The sequence below is a fragment of the Ctenopharyngodon idella genome, chromosome 9 (genome assembly GCF_019924925.1).
Source record: "Ctenopharyngodon idella isolate HZGC_01 chromosome 9, HZGC01, whole genome shotgun sequence".
NCBI classification, from domain to species: Eukaryota; Metazoa; Chordata; class Actinopteri; order Cypriniformes; family Xenocyprididae; genus Ctenopharyngodon; species Ctenopharyngodon idella.
The window spans coordinates 34,135,077-34,156,210 of record NC_067228.1 but is presented as its reverse complement, the minus strand read 5'-3'; the positions used below and the strand labels follow the sequence as shown (position 1 = coordinate 34,156,210).

The 21,134-nt window shown below is 35.1% G+C and overlaps 1 protein-coding gene across 10 annotated transcripts in view; it reads left to right on the top strand.

The window, feature by feature from the left end:
* dip2a (disco-interacting protein 2 homolog A) overlaps window positions 1-21,134 on the top strand; it is a 152,176-nt gene that overhangs the window by 97,239 nt on the left and 33,803 nt on the right. For 3 of the 10 annotated variants that reach the window (XM_051906668.1, XM_051906667.1, XM_051906674.1), the window contains exons 3-7: window positions 3,239-3,358; window positions 4,702-4,821; window positions 13,317-13,562; window positions 17,582-17,713; window positions 19,704-19,736. In XM_051906668.1, the coding sequence (XP_051762628.1) occupies window positions 3,239-3,358; window positions 4,702-4,821; window positions 13,317-13,562; window positions 17,582-17,713; window positions 19,704-19,736 (651 nt within the window). The remainder of the gene's footprint in view (window positions 1-3,238; window positions 3,359-4,701; window positions 4,822-13,316; window positions 13,563-17,581; window positions 17,714-19,703; window positions 19,737-21,134) is intronic. The other 7 variants (XM_051906671.1, XM_051906675.1, XM_051906669.1 and 4 more) reach the window with 4 other exon arrangements.

Below are 21,134 nucleotides of genomic sequence, written 5' to 3'. Positions count from 1 at the left end.
CTGTTTGTTAGCATTCACTGCTGTGATAGAGAGATCACTAGACCTCAGATCAAAGCGTTTCTCATTTCTGCTGCCGCAGCTACAGCGCTGATGATCTTACGTAAGCGCAGCGCTGTGTGACTCATCAGTCTTGACCTTCTGCAAGGTGGAGCCTTCTCCAAATTCATAGAAATAACATTGAAATTGAGCTCCCTGCCATTCAGGATTCAATCAGAAGGTTTAAATGAAGAGGTGAAGCATCATTTACCATCACCTATTCTCAGTTTGAGTGCATCCTCAGTAGGCTGTGATTATTACTGTACATGTGCTATATTCAGATGTATGGTTTTTCCCCCAGACTCATGCCGTCCCCGATGTATATGACTTTCTTTCTTCAGATAAACACAAAGAAAGATTATATAAATAAAATATTTTGCTTACACATGCCCAGGGCTTGACATTAACACCGGCCAACCCGCCAAATGCAGGTGGATTTCAGCAGTGGCGTGTAACGCAGTCACTCATACTAGCCACTGTGGTGGGTTGAATTTTTCATTTTTCAATTGTAGTCTTTTAAAAAAGCATCTGAAATAATAAACTAAGTGCAATGTAGTGTCAAAAATATTGATTTTTCGATACATATCGATACTGAAATATCTCAGACACACAATAATATTGAATATTAGATGAATATTGTTGGTGTTCCAGGGCTTGAATTTCACCGTGGGATTGCGCGTATTGCGCATAATTTTACTCATTCCCACAGATTTTGTGCTCACGCCCGAAGTGAGCCACATAAAGCCGCCTCTCAGTACTATATTGAGTTCTTTTTTGCTGCTTATTGTGTGTTTTAAGTGAACGTAAACACGCATATGTAACAGTATAATGGGTCCGTGCGTCATTTCTTAAAGTGACAGCAGCCTAATATATCTGCTGCCAAATTCTGAGATAATATTAAAAATATCTATATGGCAGTTTTTCCCCATGGTATCGATGTCAAAATCATGGCCAGCGGAAATTCTGAGTGTCCAGTAACTTTGGAAAACCACTAGACACAGTGGCTGGTGAGCAAAAAAGTTAATGTCAAGCCCTGCGCACGCCTATCGTTTTGCTTCAGAAGACATTGATTCATCCACTGGGGTCGTATGGATCACCATCACGATCGCTGTGTGTGGTTTTTCAAGCGGCAGCCATTCAGAGGAATTATGTGGACTCACAGAGATTGTTTTACTAAAAATCTTTACGTTTATCTGAAGAAAGAAAATCATATACACACTGTACATACATACAAGGATGACGTGAGGGTGAGTGAATGATGAGAGAATTTTCATTTTTGTCCCTTTAAAATTTCATTATTAAAATGAAAAAAAGTCACCAGCACCAGTATCCACCACTGTTATATGTAAAATTCTCTTATATTTATATCCAGCTCTGTATATTAAACATCAAATATATTCTGATTGTCTGTGATTGTGTGGCATCAGGCAGCATTTTGTGGACACATATATAAACACTGTCTACATAATCTAGGATTTGATCCTCAGCCCTCAGTGAGAATGTGTAGCAAGAGAACATTGCCTCTTTAAATTTGCACCGTATAGCACGTAAAAAGTAGACTACTGGTACTTAAATTGGTACCAAGTCAATACAAAACGTTTTATAAATGTTACAATACCAGTCTTTCTGCAGTTCAAGTCGGTACATGTGTAAGCTACTGTTTGACTAACAGAAAATTGTAATAATCATTATTATTAACAGGTATTACTAAAAATATTCACTTGTCCTGCCTAAATAAATAAAAGTTATTGCTTTTGTTGTTTTTGACCTATGCAACCGATACCAACATTTTAGATACCAGTGAAATTTCACAATTCTCGATTCCACAGCAAAAATTAATAATAGCCTAATTAATATCAGGTTCAAACATAATAGACAAGTAAACAGTCAATAATAAAATAAGAAAGAATAGACAAATTTCAAGCAGTAAGAGAATACAAAGATACGAATGATATAAACAGTACTTTACAGTGCTTGTGAAAACCGTACTTGTTTGTATAGTGCTTGTATAACTGTACAAAGTAAATACCTATTAAAACTACAGTTATTTAGTTAAGAGCAGTGAGTGATTCTCTGTTTTTCTTTTGTTGTTTGATTAACATTATTAACATAGGAAACAGAAGGTATATGAGGCTGCTGTCCCTTTAAGAACTAATACATGGATACATTATATTGACACACATCCAATATTTTCTTTACAGTTTGTGTTCACGTTAGACTGTGTTTATGTGGATACTCATAAGACAGGCGAGTATTGAGTTCGTCTTCCACTTGAATGGCTTAAAGAGCAGTGCTGGCCTGATCATTCAGATGGGTCTAGAACCACCCCTGTACATAATAAATAAATACACTAAATGTAAATAAATGTCTGCAGTGGTGTAGGCTGTAGGTAGTATGGCGTGTGGAAGTAGATTTTGATGCAATCGACCCGAGTAAAAATAGCATCTAACAACTATTTGCACTTATTGCAAAGAACGTCTACTTTTTATATAGTGTAAATAGAATATATCGCTATTATACACTTGTAAATAGCTGCTTGCCTTATTTATATGCCAGTTTGAAGTAATTCATATTGGTGAGAAGTTCTCAATGGTGAGCCTCAGCTGAAACTCTAGTCTGGTCACATGGCCTGTGGCTGTCGCAGCAGAACAAACTGATGTGAGATTTGTGTGTCTCTTCAGCCCATTTCTGTCATGTTTGATGAAGTATTTACTGTCTGCGTCAGCACAGGATCACCATGAGAGCTCTTTTTTGGAGCTCAGATGTGGTGTAAAGGACCCATTGATCTCAAGGTGTTGTGTTACCCGGATAGCAGAGAAGTCTGAAGTCATAAGAGGATTTATGTTGCCATCTAAATGCGAGGATCGTGTTGAAATCGAGTAGTGTCACTTCAATGGTTTATTACAAGTAAATTTCTCACCCTAAGATTATTTACTTATGTCTGTTTCCGTGGGCCCAGTAGGTGTAACAGGATTTTTTTTTTGCACAGTTTAGTGACCTTTATTCTGTATCTGTAATGCTGGTTTTGTAGGTTCTTGATGTACAGTAATTTCTTCTGCACAGTGGCCCCACACTGAGCGCTTCAACTGTCCTCGTTTTACACCGCAGTTAGCTTGCTAATGGGTAAATTGTCAAGCATGGAAATTGGAGTAATGCCTTTGTCTGTCTGAGATGATAATGTTCTGGCCTCTGTTGTGTGCAGGTGTAGATCCGTCTCTGCAGATAGATCATAGGATCCACGCGTCGTCACAGGTGGCCCCTCCAGGCTCCAAACAGAACAAGCCGCGGGTGGCGAACTCAAGGGATGAGCGCTTCAGATCAGGCAGGAACATTTCACTGCTAAACTGTCTGGTCACGAGGGATGAGCTCAACAGACATGCCTTTGTGAAAAAGAAGTACACTTTATCATAATTTATTAAAAAAGAGTTAAATCAACTCTGCCCAGATTACATATGGTCCCTCTCTATATAGTGTTAAAGTAACACTGAAGCAGAGTTAAAGTTAATGAGATAATTAAGTGATTAAGTTATGATTATTAGTGATGAACACCTGCTGTTAACAAGCATAATCACTGAAGAGAAACACAATAACTACAAATGACTTCCAGCCACAGCCTTAGATTAAATCAACTGAAGATAAAAGACATTAAATCTCTCAAGATCTGATTAAACAACTCCACAAACATTTATGAACTGACAAACATTTATGATAAACTAAAATATACTTTATTGAAACTTGTATGTCATGTATTGAAATATATTTGTAATAACATTTTTAATGATGAAGTTGTAATTTAGTACATTCAAAATAAATTACAAATAAATGTAATGTCGAATAACACACTACAGTTAAAATTATAATCAAGTACTTTACATGTGCTTTAGTATGTTAGTCAATACATCAAAATAAGTGTACTTTAAAGCGTGACAAAAGATTATTAAAACTTAATGATTTAAAATGTACTTTAAAGTAAAACTTTTCATTTAACATTATTACGAAGTGAACTTTATGTGTGTTGAAAGTCATGAAAGTGTCTCTCTTTAAGTACATTTACTGTAATTGGCCTTTTAATTCTTTAATATTATCTGCAAGTATAGTTTTTTTTACATATACTTTTAAGATTTGAAGTACACTGTAAGTGCACATTCGCTACAGCTAAGCACACTTCTTTTTCACAAGGGTCAGTATCACTATTGCATGTTTCGTTCAACTTTGGCATGTAAATGATTGTGAATGATATCAAATTAATGTGAATGAATCAAATCATGTGACTTAAGTAAGCAGAGGTATATTTATACTTTTCTAAGAGATCGAATTTACATTTTTCCCTAGTTTCGAAAAAAGGCTAAAAACATCAAAACACTATAATAATATAATATAATATAATATAATGTAATGTAATACAATGTAATGTAATACAATGTAATGTAATATAATATAATATAATATAATATAATATAATATAATATAATATAATATAATATAATATAATACAGTATATACACTGTAATATTATTCAGGTACCCTGGAGAGAAGGGTTATTATTATAATGCTATCTGTTCTGTCATATCTTGAAGACATTTGGGATTTGAAAATGTAATTTGTGGAAAGTCTGACGGTAGTTTTCTGTCTTATCTAAAGTTGGCACTATCTGTGTCTCCACAGACCTTCATACAGAAGCAGTACAAGCAGCCTTGGCAAAGTATAAAGAGAGAAAGATGCCGATGCCCTCGAAGAGACGCTCTGTTCTAGTGCAGTCCTCAGTTGAAGCATGCACTCCTCCAGGTAAAACACACTCACACTTAGGTTGTGCTATCTTCTTGGGGACTCTCTATAGACAAAATTATTTTTATACTGTACCAACTGTATATTCTCTCCTCTAACCCTACCCCTAAACCTACCCATCACAGAAAACTTTCTGCGTTTTTACATTTTCAAAAAAACATCACTTATGATTTAAAATATCCCCACAAGGACAATGTTTTTGGATATTGCCATCTTTGTCATAATAACGTGGCGTATACCTGAACCAAACACACACAGTGTTAATTTCGTTGATTAATAATTTTCGTCAATATTTTCATCAACAAAATTTTTTCACAGACGATAACTAAATAAAAACCAGTTTTAAATGACAAAAACTATGACAAAAATCTATTGACATTTTCGTCAACAAATAAAAACGAGATGAAAATGTTAGGGATGATTTGGAAGAGATCCAATCAGAACTGATGACGTCCTGCGCTGTAGATGTGCACATTTGAATTGTAACGTGCTGATCTACCCGGCGGGACATAAGTTGGCATACACTTGCTGCATGTCTCATAAAACGTTCAAAAATGTAAATGTCTGGGAGAAAGAGAAGAGCAGACAAATGGATAGATCTGAAAAAGTGTGACGACACATCTGAAGCTAAACAGTGACAGCGCACGAGTACTGAACTGAGCTCTCTTTTTTTTGCATCTTTTCATGCCTGAACAGACAAATACAGACAACATTATGTCAAAATGTCCATTTTGCAGAGTATTCACGTAAACACAGTCGGTCTTAAGAGAACGTAAACAGTTGTGAGAATATCGGATGTGCATCAGTGTATTGGATCCGTGCATTCAGTATTAAAGTGACAGCAGCCTAATAAACCTGCTGCTGCCTGTGCCCTTAATGTTAATCAAACAACAAAATACAGAGAAAATCACTCACTGCTCTTTAAAAGCTTTAATAAGGATTAATTATATTTAATTTATACACATAAATATATCTGCTTGAAAGAATAATGTATGCAAGTTGTGGTAACACTTTATTTTAGGGTCTTTTCACTAGTTGCTTATTAGCATGCATATTACTAGAATATTGGCTATTTATTTGTACTTATTAAGCACATATTAATATCATATTCTGCATGACCTTATTCTACATTCTTAATCTTACCCAATACCTAAACTTAACAACTACCTTACTTACTATTAATAAGCAGTAAATTAGGAGTTTATTCAGGGAAAAGTCATAGTTAATAGTTTATATGTGTTCCCTATACTAAAGTGTTACCCAAGTTGTTATAAATACTGCATATCATTCATTGAAAAGTAGTTCTTCTTTAGGAGAAGGGGTTTTATTTATTTGAGATAATGTTATATGTCACAACAATTGCATCTGTGTCTGTACTGCATCACTGCAAAAAAATGCTGTTCTTACTTAGAATTTTTGTCTTGTTTCCAGTCCAAATATCTAAAAATTCTTAGATCAAGAAGCATTTTCTTGACAAGTAAAAATTATTTTCTTGTTTTTAGGAAAAATAAGTCAAAATTAAGTGAGTTTTTCCTTAAAACGAGCAAAATAATCTGCCAGTGGGGTAAGCAAAATAATCTTAATCCAAACTGAAATCAAGATTATATAGCTTATTTTTGGTTTGATATAAGATTATTTTGCTTAGCCCACTGGCAGATTATTTTGCTTGTTTAGCAGACTTATTTTTTCTGAAAACAAGAAAATAATTTTTATTTGTCAAGAAAATGCTTCTTGATTTAAGAACTTTAAGATATTTTGACTAGAAACAAGACAAAAACTCTAAGTAAGAACAGCATGTGTTCAAACTTTAGTATCATTAGTACATTTACAGTATACATAATATCATTCATATTAACAGGTTAATATATGCTTTCTCCAGGAGTAGCCTATATAATGGGTTTGGAAATTTTAGAGAAATCCTTACTGCATTACAGTTTAACTAAACCCATTAGATATTAGTTGACTAATCATGATAGTTAGTCGACTAAAACTAGAATAAAACTAAAGCAATTCGGATGACTAAAATTAGAATAACTAAATGGCATTTTAGTTAAAAGACTGTGGCTAAAACTAAATCAAAATTTGCTGTCAAAATGAACACTAACACATTAACAACATTAACACACATGGCTAGGATTAAACAGTTCAATTCTTTACAGGTTGTTTACAATTTCTATGCTGCTATTTAAGCTATAGCAGAAAATATTTTGGCAACACTTTATTTTCTGCTTTATATTTTCAATTGACAATAGTTGACAACAAATGTGCATTTCAGCCATTCATACATTCAAAACATGTATGAATGTATGAATTCATGTTTCTGCTGAAACATCCAGCATAAACCAGCATGAATTCCATCTTGTTCCAGGCTGGTTTATGCTGGTTAGAGCTGGTGTAGTGCTGGTCTAGCTGGTGGAGCAGCATAGTCATGCTGTGCTCAAGCAAAACTGAGCTGCTGTAGTCACAGTCACTCCTGCTCTCCATGCTGGTGACCAGCAAACCAGCAAACCAGCATCCCATTCTAGTCCCAGCATGAAAAACATATCTTATTCTGGTGACCAGCAATGCTGAATTTTTAGAAGGGGATGTTTTGATCTTCTGAGTCTTGGGAGAACAATGCACAGTTTTATGAATAATAGCTTCATTATTTACACAAAGAGAACTGCTCCTGACCACTCAGTTCCCAGACCACCTTCCCACACGCCTGCATATGGAGATGTTTAACAAAGTTCCAGCTTTACTGACTCTCTGGCTGCATATTTAGCTATTCGAGTATCATATTTAGTTAACAACCTTTAGCTAATACAAAATGGGCCGTACCTTATTTGGGGGTATAAGAGATTAACAACATATTTTTTCATAGCTCATGTGACTTTGAGTCATTTAAGTTTTAACTGAATTCCTTAGAAGAAATTAAAAAGACACAAATTGGACACTTGTTGACATGTAGAGTAACAGTAGAGCGGTAGCGTTAATGCGGACCGATTTGGGAGATTTTGTTGCAAAATGTTCATATTGAAATCTTTGACTTTTGATGGCAGACTTTGGTATTCTGGCAAATCTGAGCACAGTTTGAGATGTTATTAAGATCTCTTCTGAAGCTCAGTAGGAAATATATATGAGATTACTGGTTTCTTTTCCTCAGGAGAACAATCTGAGAAGCAGGAGAATGAAACCTCCATTTGCCCTCCATTTAATCTCATTGATGTCTTGGAGAACTGCAATCATGACAACTCTCGAAATCGATTATAACAGCATTTTATTGATAAGAAAAGAGTGCAGGTTGGATTAGTTTTGCCATGAGCAAAGCTGCTGAAGTATACTAAAAAGGAATAAAGTAGGGAGAATGGCGTAGCTGATCTAGACAGGTGGTGCTGGGGAGGAGGAGGGACAGAAATAAATAATATCAGCTACTCAGAAGAGTTTCATGACTGAACTATGCATTACAATCTGATTTCTCTTTCCTATTGGTTATTTTGTTATATCTGTGTTGATTTTGTTATATAGTTTAGTATATTTTATTTTGTTATGTCTGTCATTTCTTCACATTATTACATCCTGCGGTCAGATTAGCTCATCTCTCACCTCACATCTTTGCTTTGTCCGTCAATATGGATTACATTATTGCAATGTTTGTTTAGTGTTAACGAGTTTCTGAGTCTTGGTGTCCTGATATACTCTCCTGTCCTTCTTGGATCAGAATGATGAAGTCAGTGAAAGGTCAACAGGATTAAAGGTTCAAGGGTGGGGTCAGATCAGCATAACGGGAGTCATTCAGGGTCGCTCCCTGTGGGAATTGTTCATGGTCTGCTAATTCTTTTGTGCCCTGCATGGACGCAGTAATGCACACGCACACATAAAGAGGCTAAGCTGTCTGATTGCCCCGCCGGAGATGATCTGATAACCCATCTGGCCTGTCAGGTGCCCCTCTTGCCCTCTCGCTTTATTCTGTGGCGGGTTTTAAAGAAACCTAAAAATGAAAAATCTGTCATGATTTACTCATTTATGCTTTAGACCTGCAGGACAGGACATTTTGAAGAATATTGATACTGCTTTTACCTATTGGGGACTTCTAATAATGTGGATAGGATGGGGCAGAAAGTATCATAAAGGTCAATATAACTTGTGCACTATATTCCAATATCTTTGGTGAGGAACAAATCAAAATGGCTACACAATATAATGCTATAAATGCTCTCAAATCTTAGCTTTCAATCCTACCTCTCACAAATCTCATTTGCACCTCCATATAATTAAACATTCAGTCATGTGACATGCGAGAACCAGTGGAGTTTGGGATCATTGATATCATACGGATGTGAGCAGCCTCTTCCCTATTCTAAAGCAACAGAGCGGCTTTATTACAGTGTGACTGATTCGATTCTGCTTCTGTCTGGATCTGACCAGCTTGAAAAATGCTGTCTGACCCACATTCCTGGCCGTTTTTGATGTTGTCTGTAGTGTACTCAGGAGTGTGTTGCGTCCTGTGAAACTGTGCTGTGTTTGTCGTCTGGACTTGATTTCAAAAACAGACACTTTACTGCTGCAGCGACTGATAGAGAAGTTCCAGAAGAATTATTTCAGTTTTAAAGGTCAGGTTGGCAGTTATTGTCAGTACACCAGTGTCTTTCTTGACACATCTACTCATTCCATTTCATTTTGGCCTCCTCCTTTCCCTGCTCATCAGTCTCAGTTTCTCTCTCAAATTATTTCTTCTCCCATGACTCTTTCATGCCTATTGTCTGTTTCTGCATCTGTGTCAAGGTTACTCTCAGAGTGCCTGAGGACATGGAGTGAGAGTAGAATTAAAATAGTTCTAGTTTTTATGAGGTTCTTCTGCCTGCTCTTTATAGATCATTAAACATGCCTTCCTTTCAAGAGTTAATTGACTGATCTTCATCTATATCTTTGATGAACAGAACAGCATTTATGTTAAACGGAAATCTTTTGTAACATTATAAATATATTTCTTGTCAGTTTAATGCATCCTTGCTGAATAAAAGTATTCATTTCCTTACTGACCCCAAACTTTTGAACGGTAGTGTCTTTGTTAATGAATTCTGAGTAGATGTTGTGTATTTTGATGTTTATATTATATTGATCATGGGACACATTGTTCTCTAAATCATCATCATCATCATTACTACAACAGATGGCGAGCTTGAGTTTCGTTCGTGATGTTTGGGGGTTTGTTCAGGGTTCAGGACTGCGCTCTTCAGTTCTCCGTGTGTGGCACTGATAATAACAGGTATCAGACACCCGTGAGTGGAAGTAGATCATTTTCCTTCATCAGAAGGCTGTTTCAGAGAGACACATTAGGATAATGCCTTCACATTTAATGCATGACTGTTTGTTGCTCAGTGTCTGTCTCCTAATTTGCTGGACACGCTCCATAATAATTGCTCCCTGCGGGCGATTAATTGCATAATTAATGTTAAATGAATCTGCTACCACCTACAGGCTTCTTGTCAGTCAATCTCTCTCTCCTTTGTCTTTTCCTCTTTCCCTTTGTCCGTCTTTTCTCTGTCAGTGTGTGTTTGATGATGAAAATAATACAATGAACATAGAAAAGCAACTTTTATGGAATGTAAGTAATACAGTATTACATGCTGAAGTAGTAAACGTCATTTAGTAAACTCATTTCACACTGTTGTGCCTCAAATCATGTGACTTGTTAAGGAGGGAGATGTTACTATAAGCACTATGACTTTTAATACCATAAAATACCATAATTTACATTTAAAAGCCCTTGTAGCCCCACAATACCTTATCTATCATAGCTGTTTGCTGCAGAACATCTCTAGTGCCCTATGAAATCCGTTTTATTTTTTCCCAAATTCCGTTTTTTCTGTTTTAATTTTTCTGGATTCCGTTTTTTTCAGTTTTTTTTTTTTTTTTTGGACTCCATTTTAATGGTTAAATTAAATTTTAGTAATCAAAAGGCATGTCTACTTAACTGAAATAATGAAACTTATCCAATTTACCAACAATTTATTAAAAGTTTAACAAAAAATTTAATTTTTTAGGGCCCTATGATATACATTTTATTCTTTCCCCTCAAATTCTGTTTTATTTTTACCAAATTCTGTTTTCTGTTTTAACTTTTCTGGATTCCATTTTACTGGTTTAATTACATTTTAATAATCAAAAAGCATGTCTAATTAATTGAATTCTTAAAAACAACAAAATGTATTAAAAAAAAAGTATTTTTAATTTTTTTTTTTTTTCCCCAGAAATTCTGTTCCGTATTTTAATTTTTTCGGCAATCAAATGAACACATACCATTTAATGTGAAATTAAACTTTTTTGTCAATGTGCTGCACAACAGAGCTTTACTGTTAAAATTAAAACATGGATGAAAAACTGAGATTATTCCTTAAAAATATAGTTTTAATAATTATCTAAATTCTACTGTAAGACAGTAATATGTTTCTGTCAAGTTAAATTGAACTTTTATTTTGACGGGTTGCCGAGAGCTTTGAGTTTCTCTGTGTTTATGATGATAGTTTTCTCAAACGAAGCGGTTAAATGCTGATGAAGTGACTTTCAGAGCGGCTCTGGAGATTAATTTCGTCCGTTCATTAGAGGGTGAAAACACCGTGAACGTCGCACGTGCTTCAGTGTGTGTGCGTGCATGCGCGCGCGTGCGTGTGTATGTGTGTGTGAGGTAAATGAAACCGCGCTTCATTCATTTCAGAGGCACACAGATATGCAGGATTCATCTTTAAATAGTCTGTTTGTGGTTTAATGTTCACGGACACTAGTCTGTATCGCGATTGTAGCCTACTGTGTGTACTGACCTTCTTTTTATTCATTCATCAAAAATTTGACAAATTCTGTGACATTCCTCATTATTTCCGTTTTTATGACTGGATTCTGCGATTCCATCCGCGTTTTCTGCATCACGGAAATCATAGGGCCCTACATCTCAAATAAAAAAAAAAAATTAAATAGAAGCAAACCACAGATCATTAGTAGTAATGGGTTAATGATCATTAGAGTTACTTTTCTAATAGAGTTAATTGATTCTCATTTAAATGTCTTTTTTTCACTGTTGTTACACTTTTTTACACCACAGCACGCAGTTTGCGTGATAAAATAGTACAGATGGTTTAGCTATGTGACATATTTTATTCATTAATTGGCGGACATCTGTTATTTTCTATGGCGTAACGAATGTATTTATAATAGGGAAATGATGCAGTCATGTGTTACCATAACTGCAGGCCTCACATGCTCCGTTTCTGACCACATGAGCATTACATCATATGTATTTTCCCCCGGCAGATCTCATCAAAGTCATATTTCGGTCTGGACTGAGAACAGACGCTTTTACTTTCTCTTCCATAATGATCATATATTAGTCCTCCTGATGTTTATGATGGAAGCTTTGGGTAGATTTTTTGGTCACACTTTAGTTTAGGGTCCAGTTCTCACTTTTGCCTCAATAAACTCCTAATCCCTGCTCATTAATAGTTAGTAAGGTAGTTGTTAAGTTTAGGTAGGATTAAGGGATGTAGAATATGGTCATGCAGAATAAGGCATTAATATGTGCTTTATAAGTACTAATAACAGCCAATATTCTAGTAATATGCATGCTAATAAGCAACTAGTTCATAGTGAGAATTGGACCCTAAACTAAAGTGTTAATGATTTTATTTTGAAGACTTTTTAGAGTACAGTGGCCCCAATGATTAAGTCACACTTAAAAATGTAGGGCAGTTCATTACATTAGATGACAAAATATCAAACCAAGTTGCATTTAACTCTTTCCCCGCCATTGACAGAATTTTCTGGCTTGCTATGTTTTCACTGTTATACAGTAGGGGGCACTAAATGCATCTTCTGAAAGAGTACAAAATCTCTAGATCAAAACACAGGAGAAGAAGAAGAAGCAGAAACAAGTTATAGAAGCATTGCTTATGCACATTGTGGTCTTTGAAAAAAAAAAAAATACACAATTCTTCAGCTTTTTGCTCAAAATGTTGCTTTTTTTTATTAAATTTACCCACATTGTTGATAAAGAACAGAATGAAATTCTGCATGAAGCTAGAATAAAACTCTTTGTTTGTTTGTTTAATTTAATGCAGTATATCAAAAGAAAGAACAGAGCCTCTGCTTTTAAAGAGATGAAACACTTTTCAAGCCTTTTTCAAGCTCCATTTAAAAGATTGTTAGCCCTGAAATGATAAAACAATAAATATATATTGTTCAAAATGAAGACAGAAAGAAATGTAACACATTATTGGATCAGGTTAATAGTTAAAGTGATTCTCTGCTATGAACTTGAGCAGAACTGACTTCATACAGCCATAGAAAATCATGATTAAAAGACCCTGATGAAGAAAAGAGGAGCTTTGAGTGCCAATGATGCTTGACATTCTGTCATTAGGACGTTTGTAATTGTGATTTAGGTGTCCTTTATCTTTGGATGCCATTGTATGTCAGTATGATAACTTCACCTGACCATCAGTCCCGCTCTCTTGCGCTCACAGACACTTCCTCAGCATCAGAAGACGAGGGCTCGCTGCGCCGGCAGGGACGGATCGCATCCTCGTCTCCGTACCAGGCACACCCGAGCGTGGAGCACTGGTTTAACAGAGTCATCCAGGGCTCGTCCACATCATCGTCCGCCTCCTCCACCTCATCCCACCCCGGAGGAAGAGCCCATCACGCCACGAACACCACCTCTGCTTCAGCGGCGACCGTGCTGGCCGACCTCATGGCTCACACACAGCTAGGTCAGTACTCACACTAACCCTTCTTCATATCCTCTCTTTTAAGATGTTATATGTCTTCTAAAATCTGCTAAAAGACCAGGATGTGTGGTGTTTCAGATGCTGCTGAAAGGAATAGTCTGCATAATAAATGCAGCCTTGGTGAGCAGAAGAGACTTCTTTCAAAAACATTAAAAAATCATATACTGACCCCAAACTTCTGAACAGTAGTGCTCTTAAGAAGTGAAGGCTGCTGGTGAACAGATACTGTACTGTATGTTAGTGCACTAGACCAGCGATCCTGATAACCCTGTCTTATTCCTGAGTCAGAATCATCAGCGTGCTTTTGCTGTTTCTGTTACAGCTCAGTGCCTTCAGAACAAAAGAACAGATCCTACATTTGTCTCGATAGATGACATGCTTCTGTTTATAGCACTTTACTGCTCTGCGGCTGATGATAAAATCTTGCTTCTGAATGTTCTGGCTGCATGCTTACATGATTTTTAACTGTTTCACTGGCATATCTTTAGGGTCCTGAAGCCAATCTGTGCAGATAAAGCCAGCACTGGCCTTGTTAGTTTGACATGCAAATGGAGCAGGTTCCAGTACTGCTTTGAAATAATCATTTTTGGCAACATTCGCCGGTAATAAACCCTGTTAAAGGAATATTTCAGGCAGTACTCACTCTCATATCGTTCCAAACATGATGATTTTCATAGTTAAGCACACAAAGAGATGTTTTGTGAGAATGTTTCGGCTGCTGTGTGATTTACATTGAAAGTAAATGAGATTTTTGTGTCAAGCTCTACAAAAAGCACAGACAAAAAATCCACACAACTTAGATTTATACTTTAACTCAACACAGCACTATATTCCAACACTGTAAAAAAAGTGTAAGTTCCCGTACTATATATGGGGAAAAACTGTAATAGATCTAACCTTACATTTCATGTCATTTTAAAGGAAAATACTGTTATTCCTCTGGTGATCTTCAGACATTTTTAACCAAAAAGTGTTACATTTTTATATATATATACAGTATATATAATTTTTTACTTTATCGGAATGGTACGAAACTTGGTAAAGGATTTGGCACGTGCTATGTGAAAAAAAAAAAAAAAAAAAACATAGACATGATTCAAAAAGTTTAAATGGTCCTGAAAAAAATAGTCACGGTCCTCCCTAATGGTCAAAATGACCTCATTGGAAATGAATTGGAGACGAATTTCATCTAGTGAAAGCATTTGGTACTGCGGTCAAACAAAATCTTACTGAAAGCTCATTTTTTAAGATATCAACGTCAAATTTGTAACACAGCTTCTTTAGATTTATGGCTTTGATTTTCACACAGTTTTACAGTAAAACGTGTTTTGGAAAATATATAAACTTCATATACAAATTGAAAATAGTAATTTTGTGCATTTTTCATATAACAATAAAGATAAAATTCCATAGCTTTTTTTTTAAGTTCACTTTTTAAAACTTTTTTCACTTCAGCAATAATCTGCCAAGTGTCATCTTTAAAAAGAGACCAAACTGAAGTCTGTTGCTCTCTCCAAAGCATTCAAGATTTATGACAGTTTCAGTTGGAAATTTCATTTTCAGGTTCATGCTCAAAAAGTGAATAAATGGATTATATCTACTGCATAAATATAATTTAGTACCATAAAATACCCTAAAAATATGAAATAATGCTGTAGAAGAAGTGCAGGACTCATGAGGTACTCAAACAGATCTTTAATCTAATAATGAAAACAATAAACAGGAGATTTACTCGAAGGAAACCACAACATACAACCTGATGTTAAACAATGTAAGACGAGGAACTAACTAAAACAGAGGGCTTATATCCAAGAGCAAACAAAGGAGCTGACGAGATAATTAAACTCAATACATCTGAACAGAATACTCTAATCAAAATCAGTTTCTATGGAGACAGACAGGTGGGGAACGAGGATGACTGATCTAATTAAACAAACTGAGAAGCTAACTAGAAACACATCACAATGAAAACTGAACATACATGTGACAATTCCAATAATTCCATGTGTGACTCATTTTATGTTTTTTTTTTTTATATATATCAGTCATGTACATCTTTTGTTGTTAAATTAAAGTTTATTTTACTGTATATTACCTATATTAGTATTAAAGTACTGGCCTCAAACCTCATTCATGGTTGTGCAGAGTCATATGGACTACTTTCATGGCCCTTTTTTGCCTGGTTTTTGTTTGCTTTCAATGTATGAACTAGAACAGAATGAAACATCTTCAAACTTAGTCATATGAGTTTTGAATGGCATGAGAGTGAGTAATATAATAACTGCAGAACATATTCACTTTACTCAGTTCTGCTTAGAAACATTTGCATTCCCACTATATCTCCTTCTCTCTCATCTCCTCCTCTTTCTTTCACCCTCTTTTTCTGCCTCTCTGCCCTTGAAGGCCCTGGGCGCTGACTGTAAATAACCTCAGATTTCACACAGTGTCAGAGTCGCTCTGTGGATCCACTGTTCTAACACGGCCTGCCAGACAATCCCAGCCGCAAGAGCCAAGATTAAACGCAAAACAGCTGCTCGTTGGTTAATAGTGTGGAAGTTCACTATATATATGAGTATAAAGCTCTTCTGTTGGGTGTTTAGAATAAGATGGACAGTGAACACTTCATGGAATTAGGAAGAGAGATGACAGGGAAAGGAGTCAAGTGTTAAGCAACAAAAACACAGCTAATCAGAGCATATGTGATGTTTTATTCCATGTGCAATGAGATTTCATGGCAGGCAGGTCTACTTATATCAGAAATAGAAACCAAGGCTTACATATATATAATATACAGTAAAAGTATGTGCTAAAAGTACATACTTTTAGTGCATAGTAAGACAATTTTGGGACATGCTATGTCATCAAATTCTAAATTCATTACTTTTAAATTCAGTATAACTTAACTTTAAGATTCATGCAGTTAAAAATGGAATGGCCTTCGCATTTGTCTTTAATTAAAAATGGGAAAAAGCACTACTACTTCTCTTTCATTTGCAAGGAATTGTGGGCAATATTACCTGAAAAAGCACTGGAAATATTTTGTGCATATTTTCTTAGATTTGGAGTGCACTAACCCTTGTGAAAAAGAAGTGCACTTATTGTAATTGTATGGAATATGCACTTGTAAGTGTACTTCAAATCATAAAAGTATATTTTTAAAAAACTGTACTTACAGATAATATATTTATGAAATAAATCACTTTTCAGTACATTTTAAATCATTAAGTTTTAATAATCTATTGTTTAATAATCTATCTATTTTGATGTGTTGACTAACATACTAAAGCACATGGAAAGTACTTGATTCTCATTTTAACTGTAGTGTGTTATTCGACATTACATTTAAAGTTAATTTATTTTAAATGTAAATTGCAACTTCATCATTACAAATGTGTACTGTAATTACAAGTATATTTAAATACATGGCAAGTTTCAATAGAAATGATAAACTATAAATCATAAATGCTTGTCAGTAAACATTAACCATATTTCAAAGGCAATAGAAGTAATTATGAAATTACATATAAAGATGTACTTAAGTCCTACTTAAGTTTGGTCAAAAAGCACGCTAAAGTTCAGCTGATTGCCTTTAATATAAATTTAAACTACATTTAATTGGATTCAACATGCAATTAAGAGTCAGAAAACATTACATTCGGTTCACACTTAAAAGTATATTATTTCCATAATACATATGCTAAAGTGTGCTTCTCTTAACACAAGGGAATTATTACCTTGCATTCAGTTTAGGACAAATAGTGTGTTCATCTGGTCAGACAGACACAGTCATGGTGGTGTTAGTTGAGTTTGTTTGGCTGTTTCACTGCTGTAATCCCAGTTCAGTTCACTCACTGTCATCCCACGCCACCCATCATCCTGCACAGCTTCTTAAATGTCTTATCAATATTATAATTTATCATGGGTTTGATCACAGAACACTCCACCATGCATTTCTGTATTTTGACCTCCACTCACCTTTGACCTTTGGCACCTCATGACAGACAACCACAGCGCGCCGCCAGATGTGACAGGCCTGTCGGAGCGCTCGGTGCATGCGGAGCGTCCACAGGTGGCATCGGTGCGAGGGCTTCCACGCGGATACACACACACCAGCGTCCTGGAGACCGCCGACGGTGAGCATCCTCCTGTCACACACTTCTCTTTCCTGTGAGAAAGAGGGAATGTCATGTCATCTCTCCTCACAACTCTCACTCTACTGCATCCAGACATTCAAACTGACTGATTTGTGTTTTTAGAAACTTTTTTCACACTTAAGCACACAGTGTTTTTAGCTCTGTTCCAATCTGCCTCGCTAGGCAGCACCTCCTAAAGAAGCATGCTAGCTGCATGGAACTAGTTCTAATGTTGCTAAGATATTAGAACAATATTCTAAAAATAGTTTATAAAGCACAAATAAACTTAAGGTCCCTTGTCAAGAAGAAGTGTGCTTAATTGTATTGAATGTGCACTTAACACTTCAAATGTTAAAAGTATATTTTTTTTTATAAAATTGTACTTAAGAATAATATAATACTAATGAAATAAAAGGCCACTTAAGAGCACTTAAATTGAGACACTTTCATGACTGTTTCTTAACACACTTAAGTACACTTTTAAAAAGTACACTTTGTAATAATGTCAAATTAAACATTTTACTTTAAGGTATATTTGAAATCATTATTTTTTAAAGAAGTACACTTATTTTGACATACTTGATTTTAATTTGAACCGAGTTATTCAATATTAAATTTAAAGTTAATATATTTTAAATGCACTGAATTGCAACTTCATCATTATAAATGTGTAATTGCAAACATATTTAAACACATGACATACAAGTTTCAATAGAAATGACATTAAAGTATATTTTAGTTTATCTTAATCCTTGTTAGTTCATTCATCAGTAACTTTAACCATATTTCAAAGATAATAGAAGTAATTGTGAAATTACATATAAAGATGTACTTAAGTCCTACTTAAGTGGGTCAAAAAAGCATTCTAAAGTTCAGCTGATTGCATTTAGTATAAATATAATCTAGAATAAAGTATCATGCAGTTAAGTGTCTGAAATCATTAAATTCGGTTCACACTTAAGTGTATTACTTTAAAGTGAAGTATTTCCACAGTACTCCAAGTACTCTTTTTAAAAGTATGCTAAAGTGTACTTCTGTTTCACAGGACGTAACATACTTTTCTAATTTCTGTCAACGTATCCAATATTCTGGATCTTCCTTTTTTTTTCTCTCCAAAGCTGGAGGCTTTGTATCAGAGCTAATGAGATGCATTTACAGTTAAAGGGATAATTCACCAAAAAATGAACATTCTGTCATCATTTACTCACCCTCAAGTTGTTCCAAACGTGTATGAATTTCTTTCTTCTGCTGAACACAAAGGAAGATATTTTGAAGAAAGTTTGAAACCAGACCGCTTTGGGGCACCGTTGACTTCCATAGTAGGAAAAAAATACTATGGAAGTCAATGGTGCCCCAGAATTGTTGTTTCCCACATTTTTCAAAATATCTTCCTTTGTGTTCAGCAGAACAAAGAAATTCATACAGGTTTGGAACAACTTGAGGGGGAGTTGATGATGACAGAATTTTCATTTTTTGGTGAACTATCCCTTTAATGTCTGTTGGGAATAGTCCACTAAAAATGAAAATGCTGTCATCATCTGCACACCCGCATGCCAGTGCAAAATACAATCTCATTTTCTCTTCCACACATTCAAACCTAGCGCTGATAATATCATTGAGAACCAATGAATTTTGATACCCATCCACTTTCATTATATGACAAAAAACACCCTGGAAAGAATAAGGGGAAAATCATATAGTGCTTTTTGAGTGAAATTAGCATATGTAGATGATGACTCGTTGATTTTCATTTTTAGGTGTACTGTCCCTTTAAGACATAGAGCTGAATGTCACTTCAGGATCATGATTAACCTGCTTTCTTGTCCTCACTTCTACCAATTGCTGTGGTGTGTTAGTTCTGGGAAGGATGACTATTTGGTGATGGTTAAAAAAAAAAAATGCTCTGTCATGCTCAGTTTGAGTGGCCTCAGCTCTATAGAAGCAGTGCTGTGATGAACATGCGTGTTTATTCAGGTTTTCTCTTCTTCAGGCACTGACAGGGGAGATGAGGAGGCCACGGATGGTATTTATACACGTTTATTTCACTCTGCCCCTCCTCCTGGTGTCTCTGTGCATCTGTGTCTCAGCTGTCACCTGTGTCGAACACCGTCTGCCTAATTATGATCACAAGAAAAATATTTCCTCCTAATGTGTCTCTTTTTGTCTTTTTAATGTTATTTATTCTTTCAAGGTCTTTTCATAGCATTCATAATAGGTTTTGCAGTATGACTTGAGTACTGTTATAAACAAAGCATTACACAGGAAGTTATTGAAATTTCTCAAATACAACACTCTTGTGAAAAAGAAGTATACTTTTATATATATAATTTTTTTTTTTTTTTGTATTTATTATGGAAATAATATACTTGAAAAGAATATACTTAAGTGTAAACTGAATGTAATGTTTCCAGACACTTAATCGCATGTTAGCTGTGATTAAATGTAAGTTTAAATGTATATTAAATCCACTTATAGTTGAACTTTAAAGTGCTTATTTAAGTGTGACTTAAGTACTTCTGGCAAGCATTTATTGTAAACTAAAATATATTTTAATGTCATTTCTATTGAACTTGTATATCATGTATTTAAATGTTTGTAATTACACATTTGTAATGATGAAGTTGCAATTTAGTACATTTCAAATATTAACTATAAATTTTGAACACAAAACAGTTAAAATTATGTTAGTCAACACATCAAAATAAGTGTACTTCTTTAAAGCATGAGAAAAGATTAAACATAATGATCTCAAATGTACTTTAAAGGCACAATATATAAGATTTTTGGATTAAAATATCCAAAAACCACTAGAAAAAATGCTATATATTTGTTATATGTTATGTATAACAGTAATACAGCATTTTCTGCAGCATACAATACATTTTAAAATTAACTGCATGCATCCATTTAGCAACACAAGCCATACCAGCCGCCAAGTGAACGCACAGAGTAACGTTAACATAACTTTCAACACACTCAAATGTATTTTTAGTGTGATTGTTTTGACCAAGTAAAACAGCGCTGTGTTGCCTCACACTTTTATTTTGTCAAATAAAGTGACCTGTAGAAGTAGTAATCCAGCACTCGTGGCTGTTTCATTAGAATGAAATAAAATAATGTTAATATAAAATATCAAACAAGTTCAGGGAAGAAGGAGGCGGACATTAAACATATTTTAATCATACAATAAACAACTAACAAAAGGAGCGACCAACTGCGTCATATAAGCATAATAAAAACAGTAGTGTAAAATGTCCCCGGCTCTCGACCCGTCCTGCTTCATACCGTAGTAACTTTAATAAAACTACGCCTTTGTTTTGAATGAGCGACCTCTAGTGGCCAAACTTACATACTGTGCCTTTAAAAGAAACTTTTAATTTACAAAACGTAAGTGTGTCAAGAATCGTAGTCGCACTACTCT